The 17811-nt window shown below is 36.9% G+C and overlaps 2 gene segments (V, D, J or C); both read right to left on the minus strand.

Moving 5' to 3' along the window:
• Positions 1–277: 277 nt before the first annotated feature.
• Positions 278–1348, minus strand: LOC121953573 (T cell receptor beta variable 29-1-like). The segment is given in 2 exon segments: positions 278–1118; positions 1290–1348. Coding segments are annotated over 2 exon segments (381 nt in total).
• A 4843-nt stretch (positions 1349–6191) lies between these two features.
• LOC121953574 (T-cell receptor beta-2 chain C region-like) lies at positions 6192–17156 on the minus strand. The segment is given in 7 exon segments: positions 6192–6857; positions 7006–7112; positions 7200–7223; positions 7307–7654; positions 8424–8480; positions 16661–16942; positions 17098–17156. Coding segments are annotated over 7 exon segments (888 nt in total).
• Positions 17157–17811: the final 655 nt, after the last annotated feature.

Below are 17811 nucleotides of genomic sequence, written 5' to 3' on the forward strand. Positions count from 1 at the left end.
GTTATAGCCTTGTACTGTTTCAAAAAGTTTAAAAAATTAGGAAACAAAAGTTTAAAAAGACAGTAAAATCATTGAAGTTAAAAGAGTGTCAAAAGCATGAAAATATAAAACACAAATCCAAAAGGAATGAAACTTAACATGTGGCAAGTTTGCTTCCATTTATAAATTAAAAGAAAAACACTTTTCATTAAAAAGTGTTGCTGATGAAACTTAAAAAGATGAACACTTTTTTGCTAATGTGCCATTTTTCTTATTCTTCAACAACTTTTTTGGGTTGAACAGGAAGGAAATCTAGGCACTCCAAAATGAGGAGGAATTACCTTAAAAAGCTTTTATTATAGGGCTTTAAAAACATTTGCATTATAGGTATGGCCCCTCTTATATAGTGGCGGAAACCAAGAGGAAGTCTTCACGACCCAGATGATGAAATCTGGAAATGGTAGAATATAAATACATAATAATAACAAACCATAATACAAAGATAACATGAAATCAGATAACAAACAAAAGTATGTATCTTTACATCCATGAAATACATTGACGGTGAGAAAATCACAGACAAATCATATAAAACGGGGACTTTTAAGAGTTGCTTATGCAATAGTCAGAAATCAAAACAGGCCGAAATCTTATAAACTAAATACTAGATAAGGTTATAAGGTTACAAGTTCAGGAGTCACACTTTCATAATGTTTGTCTGAAGATGAGTGTAACTCTAAGTGTGCAGTGCTCTCTGCAGATCATTAAAGAGACAGCCGTCCTGTCTTCACTGTGGGTTTTTGTACAGCTGTCTCAGTCTCCTGTATCACTGTGTTGACTCACAGCACAGAAATACACTCCGCTGTCCTCAGGCAGCAGATTCTCCACAGTCAGAGATCCAGTCTGAGAATCGCTCTTTGCTGCTGGAAACTTGTCCTCACTGAAGCCACTCTCGTACTCATGAGGGCTGTATGCAGTTGTAAGAACTATTTGCTTCATTGTGTCCCCTGGCAGCTGTCTGAACCAGTACATCTGGCGATATGAGCTTTCCTTCGTGTGACTGCAGTTCATTCTGGCAGACTGACCCTCGGCCCTCCACAGCTGAGGAGTCTGGGTGACATCACTCCCATCAGTTAGACCTGTGAGGGTAAAAAAAAAAGATCTCGTCATGTTACAGAAACACTAGTGACTCCTGTTTATCGTGCAAACTGAAAAATCAACTCATGAATATATATTATTTTCATTTCATGGAAGTTGGAAGAGAAACAGAAGTGACAATTTCTCCTCCTGTTCATCATAAAGTTCAGTACCTGCAGTCCAGAGCAGAGCTGCTGCAGAGAGTTTGATGAGACCAGCTGTGATCATTATTGTGTTCGGAGCAAAATGAACTTAGAGGCGTGAGGCCCTGTCAGTGTGAGTGATGGGAGGTGTGACGTTACAGCAGAGATATAAAGAGCTGCAGGTGACAGAGTCGGTATCTTCTCCGACGTTCTTTGATGCTGTTTGCTGCTGTCTCAAGAGCCACATGGTGAATCCAAGTGTAACTGGGAGTGTTTGTGTCCCACTCTCAGCGTCAGGCTTGGTGGCTGCAAATTTCTCTTTGCTGAATTCTCCAAAATCCTAATATTTTCTAGCAGTTGATGCAAACACAATTAGTTTCATTGTTTCTCCTGGCAGCTGTCTAGTACATCTGGAGATACTGAGCACCCTTGGTTTGGCTGCACTTCATCGTTGTACTGTCACCCTGTTTCTCTAATAGAATGGCGGTCTGGGTGACTCTGCTTCCACCAGTGAGACCTGCATGTTTAACTGTAAAGGACACAAAAGTGAACTTTTTTGTGAGTATTTAAGTAGTCTAAAATTAAATGCAAATACTCGAATATGAAAAATACTAAAAATACTAAATACTAAGTATTTTTTTGGATGAGATTTTTTTTTTTTTAATTGCTGCAAGTGACAGTGACCACTATGACCTTTTATGTAACATGAAAGTGCTCAAATATCAGAATTTTATTAATAAGAGATGCATGTAGTGTTTAGAGTGCAAACATTTTTTTCTCACCAAAAAGAAAAAAAACATTCTCGCCCAAAAAAAAGTTCTCGCCCCCCAATTTTTTTTTCTTGCAAAAAAAATTCACTGTATATTTAGAGTAAGCTGTAGTCTATTATTTATCAGAAAAACATCTAAAGTTGAATACTTGATTGTTTAGTCTTTGAAAATTACCTGTGGATGGTCTTATTTATATTTACATTTTATACATTATATTTCATTTTTAAGATCTGACTGTGTGATGTGTTGCAGGTTCATCCAGCAGATGGTGACTTGATAGTCTGCAGACTCTCGTATCCTCTCAATATACAGCCTCCACTCAGCAGCTGCAGCAGTAGGAGGAGTCTAAGGTGAGTGTCTGTCACATCTTTGACATTTTTATAAACAAATGAAAATCTTAACATCCACACATCAACGTGCGAACACTCTTCAGTTAAGGCCAGAGACCGATGAAAAGTGAGTTAAGTCTGAGTCCCGTTACCGACATTGTAGGACAGACTTCTGGTCTGTATGCATGTGTGTGTAAGTAGCTTTGTACCCCAGCATACCCATAATAAAAAAAACAGTGTACTGTGTATCCATTATGAAGTCCCACAGACTTCTACTGGGAACCAGTTGTACTGATGCTGTAATTTCACAGTCAACAGTAGAAGTCAGTAAAGGTAGTCGCCTCCCTGATGCTTCTTCAATGCTCAATTTTAAAGATTTTTGGCTGAGGGGTCGGACTAATTTGTTTATTCATAGATCTTTGCACACTAAATGAAGCAAAAAGTGTTTAATTGCATCTGAACCATTCAAAGGCACAAAGGGATTTTTTTTATTCATGAAAAAACAAACTTTTAATTTTTAAATTTTGATGAGCAGGTATTATTTTTAGTGTAAATGGTAACTTATGAAGTCTTTTAAATGTAATAAAGTCAATATCAGAAATTCTGTTTCTCGTTCCATATCTGATATAAACTGTTGCTCTTTAAAAAAAAAGAAAATATTTCACTGATACAGGGTTGTGCCTCATGCTGATTCTGTCACATACAAAAAGCTTATTTTTTATTTTAAGTCTCTATTTTTTGACTTTATATAGTTATTTGATCATTTAAAGAAACATTTTTATAGAACCTGTGTTGGCTTGGATTACTGCATAAATCATTCACTCAACCTGCTGTTCAGTTTTCACCACAAGAGGTCGCTCAACATGACAAATGAAATGTCATTCAGCTGCTTGAAACTAAACGCGTGGCTTTTTTTGTATGTAGTGGCTGAAGTCTTTAAACACACCTCTAAAAAATAGTCATCAAAATTTCACAGATCTGCTTGTTGTTGCAGCAGTTTAATCAAAATTTCATTCAGGGCACCAAACATCATCTGTCCAGTCAAAGAGGTTAACATCCATGTTAAACAGATACTTTCTAGCCTAATTTTTAAACTTGCTGAAAATACATGGGTGGTTACTCTAAATAACAGCAGTTATGCTTGCTGTCTCAAGTTTTAGGTTTTGGTTGCTAATAATGCAAGTGTGCCACACAATCAGTATCAGTGAGGCTGATGATGGCACATGGAGAGTTTAAATACTTTCATTCATTTATTATTAAATTTATTGATATTATACTTAAGGTAACCCTCATGTCAATATGTACACACCTTTATGTGTTAGGAAACTTTCAGACCACTATTATAAGATGGTTTTGTATGAATATCTAAAAAAATACTCCTCTATGAGTAAAAAGTTCCAACATGTCTATAAACATCGGTGACAGTAACAGTAACAGTACATATTGTACTGGTAGTATTGAGCGGGTGACAGGAGCTCTATATATTGTGCTGTAGTATTGATGATGTTGATGAGAGGGTGACAGTAACAGTACATTTTTTACTCGTAGTATTGATGATGTTGATGACAGTGATTGGATGACAGGAACTCTACATATTGAATTTAAAGTACTGATGATGATGTTGATGACAGTGATTGGATGACAGGAACTCTACATATTGAATTTAAAGTACTGATGATGATGTTGATGACAGTGATTGGATGACAGGAACTCTACATATTGAATTTAAAGTACTGATGATGATGTTGATGACAGTGATTGGATGACAGGAACTCTACATATTGAATTTAAAGTACTGATGGTGATGTTGATGAGAGGGTGACAGTAACAGAACATTTTGTACTTGTGAGCTTTATTGCAGCATCAGCCTTTATGGAGTCGGTCCTGATGCTGCATTACTGTGACTGTCATGACCTGTTGATGGTCCTGTATACTACATTGGAAATGTATTTACGTTATTAGGAGATGTTGTCATTTTTAATGCCCACTGAATTATTTTAGGCCCGATGATAAGTGGTGAACACTTTATAATCTGCTCCTGTGAAGCTTGAATGTGCACAGGTGCAAGTCACCCTGTGTGCAGATTAATGTCATCTGCTGTATGTTTCTGTGCCATATTGCCCTCTGGGACAAATAGTGAGATTGAATTAAACATAAATGTTATAATGATGGTTTTACTGTAAGTAAAAGCAGTAGATAGAAACTGAAAACATTTCTCTTTAGTTAACTTCTTGCAGCATTATGTCTCTGTGCAGTTTGGATTCTGATTTTCCACCCTGGAGTTTGTGGTTGAGCTCAGCAGTCTAGTTTAGGTCCAGTAAAATGAAACTGGCCTTACATTTGCTGTGACCCTTTATTATGAACCTATGAACCTACAATCTGCACATTTATTGGTGTTTTTGCTTTTTCTGAGACATTACAAATAATGGAGAGACAGTGTGAAAATCTATTTTTCAGCAAACGGATGAAAACATGAACATATAGATATCAGCGTTTGCAGGAGGAGATATAATTATGTTGCTCACAGATGTCAGATGCACTATTTTTCTTTCACGGTCTCACACACTGTTTCCTGTTCATGTGACTTGAATTAGCACAAACATGTTTTTAAAGGAAACAAATGGAAAAAAATATGTATTTTTCCCAGTCCCTCTGGGGTCTTTATTTCAGTTTGAATCAAGCAAGAAAACAAATATGTATTGGAGAATAACATGAAGATGATTTATAGAGGAGTTTATATATTTTGTTTATTAATTACTGGAGATAACTGTCTTTAGTCTGAGACTGCTACTAAACTGCTACTAAATGAACAGTCAGATGCATATTTTTGCACCAGATGACAGTAAACAGCTGTTGTATATGTAACACATGTATGTTGACTCTGTAGCTTCAGTTGACACAGAAATAAAAGTTTTCCAGCTGTTTGCTCAGAGAGCTGCAGTGCAGTGTGGGGGTGTCGGTGCAGAGAAGCAGGTGCACTCTGTGAAACGGAGGTTGTGGTAAAGCTGAAGGTTTCACCTCCGTCTTTTCTCAGCAGAGAGAACGACGCGCAGGCTGCTCCGTGACCACTTCCTCTCCTCTGCTGTCGCTCTCTGCTCCTCTGCAGGTTTCAGCAACAGCTCTGACCTTCTTCTGTACACAGATGAGAAAGCTGATTTCCTGTTGTTCTGTGGTCGACTCACACTCACATTTACTGTCCTACTGACAGAGTAGCTGCTTTTATTCATGAAGAGAATGTAAACTCTCATAAGCTTCTCACACTTGTGCAGAATAGAAGAAGTAGATATGACTTAAATAAAGCCACTTTAATGCATTCAAATGACTTAAAAACAATTTTAGAGTTGAGTTTTTCCAAATTGATTCATATGTAATCAGATAACCTTAAATCACCACCAATTCAAATGTTAAGACCTGTATGAAACTGCACATTAAATTTTCCCCAGCTGAGTTGTTTCAGAGTTATGTAGGCGAGGAATAACGCATTTCTCTGAAAAGATGCAGATAAAAGAGCACCTAAAAATACCTCACACTGTCTGTGGAAAAAGTGATGATCGGTTTCAGATGAGATGTGAGAGCACTGAGGTGGGGGATGGCAGCCTAACTGCATATCAGTAAAATTTGGAGCAACTGACTAAAATTGTAATTTATCTGCTTAATCTTCACCTGTTTAAAAGTTTAGTCTGACATAGAGGTTACTGCATAAACCTTTCAGTTTTAGATACATGCTGTTTGTTAACGTGATCCGCATATTCAAGACAGTTTGTCAGAGTCTCTTTAAGCAGACACTTGAGGCAAAACTTAAAACGCAAATTGAATTAAACATGAGTGAAAGATCCTCTGAGATAGTTTTATTGAGAAGAAAATAAGCAGCAAATAGTCCACAAACACAGATGTGTCTGTCTCAACCCCATCACTGTAAAAAATGTTAGCATTGTACGTTTATGCAACCCACCGACAGATTACATTTTCACGTTTTAATGTTGCATTTCAGTAGCTTTAGACACAAAAACCACTTGGTTAGGAAAAGATCATGTTTGGGCTTAAAATAATCTGTTGCGAGGGCACAACCAAACACCCACGTTTGGTGCTTAAACAGTGCGAGGACTTACTAAATCACAACTCATTTTTCTGTTCGTCTGTCTCAAACGGGGGTCTATAGCTTGGCAGGCGTCTCACTTTACAACTTCACTCCAGAAATGTTGTAATGGTAAAAATCAAACATGCAAATGTCACGTATTCATGCTGTGCGCAAAAGTTCAATACTAGCATTTTCTTTTAGCGACTGGGCTGCGTCTTATAGCCATTATATTAGCAAGAATATATTCCTCTAATGTTGGCATAATTTGATTGGCTCGTTTATACATGAATGCAAATATGCCATGATACAAAGCTGCAGAAATATAACCACCACAAACTGCAAATTGTATTTACAGAAACCAAGAATCCATCCCAATCGTTGTTCAGTTTAGCTCTCAGTTGTTCTGCTTTCCAGCTGAACTCTGCAACAGACAGAGAGGACACAATGTCATAATGTCATGAACGCTTTTCTATTAGTTGTTCATTCATATATTCTAATGCTCAGAGACTATTTTCATGTGCAGTAAATCAAAAAGGATGAGCAGCAGAGAAAAGTTGTGCAGAACAAACCTGAAGTTTCCACACCAGAAACCCCACAAAGGCTCCGTAGGTGATGCTCTTGATGATGAAAACACTGTAGGAGAATTTGGCCGTCTGCGTGATCCTCAGATATTTCTCTGCAGAGAGTCCAAACATTCAGATATGACCAGTTACACTAAATAGTAGCAAAAACTGAAGTGTGAAGAATCAGAAAATACATTTACCTTTTGTCAGGGCTTCTCCTTTAGCTGATAGAAAGATAAGAAATTAATTAGATGATTGTTTACAGTTATTTCCCATCAAGTTTAAGTCAGTTTGAAATGAAATGTACCTTCTTCTCCATTAATTGAATCTGAATGAGATGTAGTTTCTGTCCCATCGAAGAAGCTGACAGTACATGTGAATTTAGTGTCTGGTTTGTACCATTCTTTGGCAAGGACCCTCAGCCTGCTGGTGATTTTGTAAAACTTGTCCTCTCGCAGGGCAGCTTCATCAGTCGCCACACCATTGGTGACGCTGTTCCCGTTGATCTGCCAGGACACTTGGACATGGTCTGGGTAGAATCCAGTGGCCACACAAACAATGGTCTTCTTCCTTGCATTGTCTTTCTGGTCTCGACACTCTTTTGCTGCCGGAGGAAGAACTTGAACTGTTGGTTTTGTGATTTCGCAGTCTGGTTCTGCAGTAAGAAAGGACATAAATCACGATAAAAAGCTGCAAAGATCAACAGCAAACTTCAACAGCTAATGTACATGAGACATCTTAACAGCAGAGTTTAGACATGAACATCAGGGCGCAAAGTAAGAACTATCAAACTGAATCTGAACACCAATAAAACATGATCACAGTAGGTTGCAGGATTAAAATTTCTTTTTAGATATTTTTTTGAATTTTAAAAAAATCTTACCAAGAACTGTTAGTTTGGTTCCTGCTCCAAATTCAGCAGGATAAGCAGAGCACACCGCTGACTCACATGTTAAAAACTGACAAAGATCTAAAACAGCTGAATTAACCTCGAACTTCTGTTTTTTAAAACTGCATTCGTAAGTAATCATTTCATTTAAAGTACAATCATTAGATTACATATATCCCATTTACAGACTCATGAATGTTTTTTAAATGGACTTTTTTCTTTCACTTTTTGATGCAGGGAAAGAAAAACTAATTTTGACTATCTGAGAAATGTAATATAATGCATACAGTCTTTTACCTGCACTTAAATAAGTCTGTTTGCTAAAGAATAGGGTATTTTTTCCCAAATTATCTCAAATTTTACATTTTCTTTTGCAGTTCTGACACAAAGTAACACAATGCTGCTGCAGCACCAAACAAGACAATGAGCAACAGTTTTTTACCACCTGAAACTTCACGCAGTAATTCTCACATTTAAGTTAAGAGAAGGTCACTAAACAGACATTTCTGAGTATGACTTTTTATAATTTTCTTACCCAACACTGTCAGTTTGGTGCCACTGCCAAAGTAAGCAGGGTCGTAGTCGTTCACACTGATACAAGGCTACAGGAAAACTGTTTGAGCGCTCAGCACTGAAAGCTGTCGACTGTCTTTGTGCTCTCTTTGCAGATGCATTAAACACTTTTGTAGAAACATACATATTTATATCAAGTTCAACTCATTGCTAACAGCATTAAACTTGTGATTCAAGGTCCATTTTAAGAGCAAAATGTTTGGTATCAACTAGTTTGCAGTTATATTCTAAGGAAGATTGTTTTAGTTTATGTTCAGTTTTGTGGTCGTCTTACCTAAAACGGTGAGTTTAGTCCCAGCTCCAAAGTAAGCTTCTGCCTGAGAGCTCACAGTGTTTCACAGAGCTGATAGGAACTCGCTGTGAGAGTAATAATCTGGGCGCAGAGCCAAATGTTTTATAGCCGCAGTACTTTTACTGGAGATTGTGGATATGGTTTGTTTTTACTGACACGAACTAACTCCTGCATTAACTTCTTTCACACATTAAAATAGCACACTTTGTTCGACACTATAATATAAAATGTCTTTGAAATATATTCTTACTGTTATCTATAATCTGAACATACAAAAATCTTTGAATCAAGCTCTGTGAGAGGCTTTAGTTGCAGATTTTCTTACCTAAAACAGTGAGTTTAGTTCCAGCTCCAAAGTAAACTTGCCCGTAGGACTCACAGAGACTTTTGACTGTTACAAAAACTCTTCCTGCTGCCTTTCTTTATCTGTGCATCTTTGAGATTACTACACTTTTGTCACTCTTTCACATGTAAGGACTTTGACTTTTAGCTGCTTAAGTTTGCAAAAGAGTCAAATGTTTTGTGCACTAACATTCATCTCTAAAACATCTGTTTATTTTTGTGACTATTTTATCATAATTTAGCCCATTAACAGTTATAATCTTAGTTTATCATTAGATGTCAGCCGAGCTGTGGAGCAAATGAACAGTGTCAGAAACGTTTTCACAGTCATACCTAAACAATGTTTAATGAACTTTAATTGTTTTCTTACCTAAAACTGTTAATTTTGTTCCCTCACCAAAGTAAGCCTCTCGACCAGAGTCACAGTGAACTCCATCAGTGCTGAAATTAGCCCAACATGCTGCTTCTACTTTACTTCTTTAGTTTTTAGTCTTGTTTTGAATGTAACTTTACTTCAAAATCAACAAGAACAGCGATTTTTTTCAGCTATATGTAATAAAAACATCTTCATACTGTCACAGCACTTCACCTTTACAACAGAAGCTCTTACCACAACTTTAACTAGACTTAAGGACAATATGTTTTTTTTAAAGACACAATAACAATGTGTTTTGTTTTTTTTTTAATTTGTTTTGATTTCTTACCTAAAACTGTTAACTTTGTTCCTCCACCGAAGTAAGCCTCTGCACCGGAGCCAGAGTCACAGTGAACGTGATCAGTGCTCAAAACAGCACAAGATGCTGCATTACTTTGAATCGTTACATTTGAGTTTTCTTTTAGTACTACCTTTGTATTTGGTGCATTCAATATTAACCTTTCAATTACCACTTTATGTCAACTTACCAAGAACAGTCAGTTTTGATCTCTGGCTGAAATAGGTTTCAAACTCACAGTGTTTAAACTTAAAAACATAAAGCTCTGAGCCGAACTTAAACTAGAAATGATGCCATTTTTCCATTTGTTTTGATTTCTTACCTAAAACTGTTAACTTTGTTCCTCCACCAAAGTAAGCCTCTCGGTCAGTCACAGTGCAGTCGATGAGTGCACAAAACAGCCCAAGATGCTGCTTTGACTTAGCTTCTTTACATTTTAGTGTACAAATACATGCAACTTAAGTGCTTTTTACAATAAAAACTTCTCATTTACCTGTTAGACGTTATTCCCATTTACCAAGAACAGTCAGCCAAAATAAGCTTCGTACTGACACAATGTTTAAGCTTCACAACAAAAATCTCTGAACAGTATTTAAATTAGGCCTGAGTGCTGTAAGTTTCTTGAGGAAAATGTTACAAGTTTTTTTTCCAAATTGTGACTTCTTACCTAAAACTGTTAACTTTGTTCCTCTTCCAAAGTAAGCCTCCGAATTAACAGTCACAGTGAACTCGACCATTTCTTAAAACAGCCCAACGCTGCTTTTACTTTGCTTCTTTCCTTCTTTTGTAGCAATACAATCTTCTCAGTTACCACCGACTTTATGTCAACTCGCCAAAAACAGTTCCACAATTCAATCCAATTTAATTCCTGGCCAAAATGAGCTTCAGACTGACACAGCTTTTAGACTTTAGAACAAAAAAGTTTGAACTTAACAGTTCTTTTAAGCTCTTTTTCTTTAAATTTTTTTTGTTGTTTTTTTTTAAATTTGGTTTGATTCCTTACCTAAAACTGTTAACTTTGTTCCTCCACCGAAGAAAGCTTCATAACCAGAGTCACAGTGAACTCGATCAGTGCTCAAAACAGTCGAACATGCTGCTTCAACTTGTCGTTTTACATTTTAGTTTTGTCATAAATGCAACTTTCCTTTAAATCCAGTAACTACAGCATGTTTCAAGTTGTGTCTATAGCAGACCTCTCAGTTGCAACACAGTTAGACTTTGTGTTTACTTACCAACAGTCAGTCAGTCAGTTTTATTCTTTGGCTGAAATAGGCTTCGCATTAACACAAGGTTTAAGCTAAACAATAAAAAGCTCTTGGCTAAACTTAAACTAGACTTGATAGAGTAAGTTTAAGAGAGAAACAATCCAATTAGAGTGTTATTTTTTAGTTTGATTTGATTTCTTACCTATAACTGTTAACTTTGTTCCTCCACCAAAATATGCCTCACCGACACCAGCGTCACAGTGAACTGAATCAGTGCTCAAAACAGCCCAACATGCTGCTTTTACTTTAAATCTTTACATTTTAGTTTTGGCATAAATGCAAATCTCCTTTAGATCCAGCCACTACTGCCTTTTCTAAACAACATTTTGTTGTTACTCTCAGTTATAACCCTGTTGAACATTATCCCAAATTACCAACAACAGTTAGCTGTGTTTCTTCACTGCAGTAGGTTTTGAACTGACAGTGCTTAAGCTTAACAACAAAGAAACTCTTAGCAGCTACACTTAAATTCTGTAAATATCTTAAAACAACCAGCTTGCTTTTTATCATTTGTTGTGAATTCTTACCTAAAACCGTTAGCTTTGTTCCTCCGCCAAAATAAGCTTCTGCAGCCTGGTTCACAGTGAACTTGCTCAGTGCTCAAAATGGCCCAACGTGCTGCTTTTACTTTGCGTCTTTACATTTTAATTTTGTAATAAATGCAACTTGTTTTGCATTTAACGCCAACAGCTGCTGCAGTAAACCCTGTGATTTTACACAAAACTGTTTCTCTCAATGACCGACCTGATAGGCTTTTAAACTTTTCACTTCTCTTACAGGTGAATTCATGTCAACAAATTTTGAGCTTTTACTTACCCAGAACAGTCAGCTTTGTTCCCTGGCCGAAATAAGCTTCGTACTGACACAGCGATTAAGCTTAAGAACAAAAAGCTCTAAGCTCAACTCAAACTTAAGCTCAAGTACAGTAGGTTCGTTAAAGAACCACTGCACTTACAACACTTTTTGTTTTTCTGTTACATTTGTTTTGATTTCTTATTTTAGCATAGAATATGTGTACAACATACATTTCTTACCTAGAACTGTTAACTTTGTTCCTCCACCAAAGTAAGCTTCATTAGCACCAGAGTCACAGTGAACTTGATCAGTGCTCAAAACAGCTCAACATGATGCTTTTGATTTAAATCTTTACATTTTGTTGCTTATAAATTCACATTATCTTATTAAATGCCACTTTTCTTTGAAAAACTAACACCAACATTTGCTGCAGTCCATTTTTGTTTGATATATTTTATGTAAGATCAACTGTTTTGCTTAACAACAAAAGTTTAACTTTTTTATACACCAGTCAATTAATTAGACGAACATGATGTCGATGTCTTACTTACCGAGAACAGTCAGTTTAGTTCCCTGGCCGAAATAGGCTTCGAAATTGGCACAGCGCTTACGCTTAACACCAAAAAGCTCTGAGCTGAACTTAACTATTAGTACAGTGTTATTCTTATTGTACTACTCCAATCAGAAAGCTTCTTACATTTGTTCATTTATTTGACTTACCCAAAACAGTCAGTTTGGTTCCTTTTCCAAAGTAAGCTTCGTTGTAGTTGTCACAGTGAAGAAATACTGAGCATGAAATTACTGAGTCTGACTTTACCTGAGCAATCTCTGGAAAGTTGTAACTGATTCTTCGGTTTATACTAAGACTCTAAAGCAACATGGCATTTATAAAAATACTGTTTTAAACTGAAATATTTACCTAAAACGGTGAGTTTGGTTCCTTTTCCAAAGTAAGCTTCGTTTCTATCGTCACAGTGCAGAAACACTGATCATGAAACTCTTGATTTTCTCTTCACCAGAACAATCTTTGGAAAGTTTTTACTGATATTTCTCTTCGGTTTAAGGCCTTTCGACGATGCAACATCCATTAAAACATAGAAATAAACTGTAATATTTACCTAAAACAGTCAGTTTGGTTCCTTGGCCGAAGTAAGCAGGCTCAGTGTAGGTCACAGTGTTCTCACTTCAGCTCAATATTTCAGCTTTTTCACAACAACCGTTTGGTCTTCACTTTCATACAAAACATTTGACTATTTTAACTTTGTTGCAGTGAAGTGAAGCAGTGAGAGGTCCTACTTACCCAAAACAGTGAGTTTTGTTCCCTTTCCAAAGTAAGCTTCAGTTCCAGTGTCACACTGAAAGTCTCCTGAACTAAAAAGTCTCCAAACTTTCCATAATCAGCCTGCTGAGACACAGTGTGATAATCCAGAGGATGAAGACAGTTTAAACATGCAGGACAAGCTTCATAATGTCCACATTTGTTGTTTTTTTTTGTCAAGATGAGTGAAAGAAGAATCCCGGTGCTCCACATATGATTTGAAAGTCATTTTCAAAACTTTTATACTGCAGATTTTTATCATGTAAATTGTCTTTTTAATGCTAAAGTGCCCTGCTGTCCTGTACAGTTTAATATTATACATTTTTCTGCTCTCCACAGTGTCCCAGGCAGCATGCATCAGTCTACACAATGGGAGTTAATGGGAGGAGGTTTTTGTACGGCGGCTCTATGGGATTGTATCACCGTGCCCCCCCTGTCCCCACGGTGAAAAACCGTCACACAAAAACCTGCCGTCTCTTTGCCCCTCTCCTCTCTCCTTCCCCCACCCAGCTCCTCCATATCTCAGCCTCCATCTGTGTGTGTGTGTGTGAGAGCAGCTGCTCAGGTCGCTGACTGACGGCTGAACGCCTTTAACCTGACTGCTGCTATTTCTGTGACAGCTAAGAAAAGAAGAGAGGAAAGAGGAAACTGGTCTTTGTTTGTGTTTGTTTGTAGTTCAGAGGGAGTGACGTCTCTGCAGGTCACACCTCTTTATCCTCCCACTTATCTCTGAACTGAGGAGGAGACGCATTTAGCGAGTGATATTCACGGCTTCGCTTTGGGATCAGGTATAATGTGAAAGGTTTCACTCATCCTGATGAATCCAGAGATATTTATTATCTGACTCTGCAGTGTCCTTTGGCTTTTTAGAGCATTTTATCATCCTTTAGCCCGTTGGTTTGGTTATACAGTGGCAACTTAAATGTGAAATCTTTATTTCCAACTGGTAAACACACAGTGTACTACCTGCTAGCACTAAACAGTGGAAGTTTGCAACTTGCTAGTGAACATAGTGGAGCTAAAGAGCCCTCCTTTAGGAGTTGGTGGAGACTAAAAAAGAGCTAAAAGAAAGCCAATATTTGACTTGCATTCACCAGGTGGCCTAAAGCATGACTCCAAATGAACAGTAATGTTACTTTATAGTAAATACTGTCTGTGTAAATAGTTGGTTTGCCCCCAAGTGGCCAAAAACATCTGTCACAACAAACAATAACTCCACATCTATATAATGACATCATAATTGGCTTAATGCATTTAAAGTAATATAATAATATTACTGACTGATTGCATAAGTAATGAGAGGAAGAAGAACATCACAGTAGGTTATTACATTATTGGACAATACTGTTATCAGACATAGGAGGAGAAATAAGAGATAAAATAAACTAATAAAAATAGGTCTTACAAAAAATTATATGTAATTTATAAAACACATTGATAAAGGATAGAAGAAGGTTATAATAACACATTAAAACTACTGTAAAAACATACATACAACATATCTGGATTAAAATGAAAGCTCTGCAGTTTTAAGAAGTGATGGATCAGGCGTCATTAGTAAACAATGTGTAACATTCATTATGAAGTCATAAGGCTAATGTTACAGTCCCAAAAATTTGTTGTATGTTTTTTTTTTTTTTTTTTACTTTTAGGTAAAATTGCACCATTTTCAGGCCCATTCACATCTGTGCAACACTGATATTGACTGGCCAGCGTTTTTACATGCATATTTTTAACTACAACATCTTAGTGTAAATCCACGTGAACCCTGCAGAGGTCAGTGTATGATAACCTCTTCGACTTATTATACTTTAATTTTTTTCTTCCTGGCTCCAGACAGAATTAATTAATTTAAAGTGAGTGCAGATTTAAAGGCCAGAGTGACAGAGATGAGACACTGTACAAGATATCCTGACAGTGCTCGCACCTGCGTACTTATCTGAACTGATCAGCTCTGTGGTGTCTCAGGAACGGGCTCCTGTAACGTAAATGAACTAATAAAGTTCATCATGCTGTTTATTTTTTCTTGTTTCTGTCACTGGTTTTTGGTCCCATTTTTAATGAGTTATAATAACAACCATGTCTTCTAGAACGTCATTTTTTTTGTTACTGAACTGCTTTCTTCATTATGTTGTTGTAGCACTGTGACTGCTGTCTGGCTTTTGTTCAGAGACGTTTCTTTCAGACAACGAATCCCTTCATTCATTTGCCTCGCAGACTTTGCAATGAAGGTGGTGATTCACAAAGTTTAGGATTGTGACAACAGATCTCTGGATTTGTAGACTCCTGTCATAGATTTGGGCAACAAAATCACTCATGTTTAGTAAAAGAATGAAGAATGATTTTGGTTTAATGTTAATAAAAAAAAGGTTATAAAAAGGTAACACTGTAATCACTATAACTGGCTACTGTATTGCAAGATACAGAAGAAGAAAACACCTGAATACCATGTCAGTGAACAATTTGCTATTAAATTCAGTGTCGACACCTTTGAGACCTACCAAGTATGTTAATTAGCATAATTTAAAAATTTAGTTTGTTGTGCATTACATTTTCCTCTAAAAGTATTTGCTGTTTCAAATTAGTTGTACATATGTAATTTCTAGGCAAGGCTGAAAGATCTAATACTTTTTTTCTTTTTTCCAGTGTCATTTACCAGAATTTGGCAGTACAGTGACTTGGATGGTCTCAGATGATCTGGCAGGTGAAGAAGTTGGATTTGGAGTCCTGAGCTGGTGCGGTTACACACAGCCTGCGTCCCACATTCTATAATCACAAGCTATTTAGTACGCCAAAACAGTAAGTGAGATTTTTTGTCCAAAACAGTCTATGAAACCAAAAGCATGTGAATTGCATAATATTTTTCGGTGAAATATTACAATCAGCAAAAAATGGACACTACACTGGCATCCCACAATGCAATGTCGTAGATGACAACGTTTGTGAGGCACAGCAACCAAGACAGCTCAGTAAAGTCAATAATGCTTTAATTTTAGTGTGTGAAATTTCACCCTGCTAGTCATAATATAGGCTATTTTTAAAATTATTTTAAAATTACCAGTAGAGCTAAGGGTGACGCACGTTGTGATCGTTTCGTGTCTCCAGCTGGTGGGGAGGCTCTTGTGAACTGACATGGTAATTACAGCTCTGTGCGTCTAATACATACCACTGTTTGTACACACTAAACAAAGCACATATTGGGTATGTTGTGCAGATTATGCAATCTCAGATGTAGCGCAGGTCTGCGCTTGTGAGGATGGTTGGATGTAGTGCCAAATTTTTTGTTAATTTTACCTGAAAAAATGCAGTGTTGTCAACCTTACGTGCTTTATTGAATTTATTATATTATTTCTTTATTGTTCCACCAATTTAGTGTAAAAGCCAAACAAGCCACAAGCTTCTTCCTGCCTGTGTGACATCTGTGACAGCCAGACTCGTTATTTGTACGACCGTCTGGTGTGTGTGCTTCACTGTGTCTGGCAGCACAGTAGTAGGTGCTGCTGTCATTTAGGAGCAGCTCAGTGATTTGAAGAGGGAAGCTGTTTTTGGATGTGTCTATAGATGACTTGAAGTGCCCCGCAGTTTGCTCGTATTCTTTGATCAGGTACTCCAGTGGCGCTCCGTAGTGGTTTTGTCGGTACCAGTACATGGTGTAGCTGCCCATGCTGAGCCCGGGACCCATACTGCACTCAAAGGTCACCATGAGTCCTGGCTGGGATATTTGATCTCCCGACTGAAGAACAACAACAGTGAGAGCTGCAACACATGAGAGATGATGTTTCATTGTGTATTATCTCAAAGTACAGAACTGTAAATTCACTCACATATGTGATGTATAAATGAGACGGGAGCTCGATCACTAAAGCACCGTTAGTTCACACATCCATTATGAGTTAATACGTAAAACTCACCTGAGTGTGAAAGAAGCAGCAGACAAAGAACTGAGACAAACATGTCGGCGATGAGCCTTCTTCCAGCTGAATGCACTCCTCAATCTGTTCAGCACCAACCAGCCATGAGGTCACATGATCACATGATCACAAGACTGACTGTAATTCTTGTTTACTGATTATGAAATAAGATTTTGAAGTGCATGAGCACACAGCATTTTTAAACAGAGATTTCCCACTCCGAGTTGACAGTAAAACTGAGACTAATGTTTCTGACAGGATTTTAGGGATAATAACTGATAACTGGATAATATACTAACAATATACAGCTTTATTAACCAATTATTTAATTGTGACGTAAAATATGATTTACTGTATTACATTCCTCTTAATCTTACAGTATGTTCGAATATTATCCAGTGCAATTATGCCATCATTACTTAAAAATATGCAACAGCTCTTGTGATGTAATCCTTCTTAGTTAATCAAATAACATAACTTCAGGAATTTATTTGTTATACTTGATTTAGCTGGAATGGAAAAAAAAATTTGGTCAGAAACAGAGAGCAGGTTGATCGCTTTTAATTAAATGACAATCATTTTGATAACTGATTAACTGTCATTAAGAGTAATATTTGGTACCTGAAATGTGAAAATTGTCTACTGTTTTCTGATTTTGTGTTTTCTCTCATTGTGAATTTATTAGTTAGAAAAGCTTTATTTATTGACTTTTTT

Source organism: Plectropomus leopardus, chromosome 14 (assembly GCF_026936395.1).
Source record: "Plectropomus leopardus strain MGB_pleo_1.0 chromosome 14, ASM2693639v1, whole genome shotgun sequence".
Classification (NCBI taxonomy): domain Eukaryota; kingdom Metazoa; phylum Chordata; class Actinopteri; order Perciformes; family Serranidae; genus Plectropomus; species Plectropomus leopardus.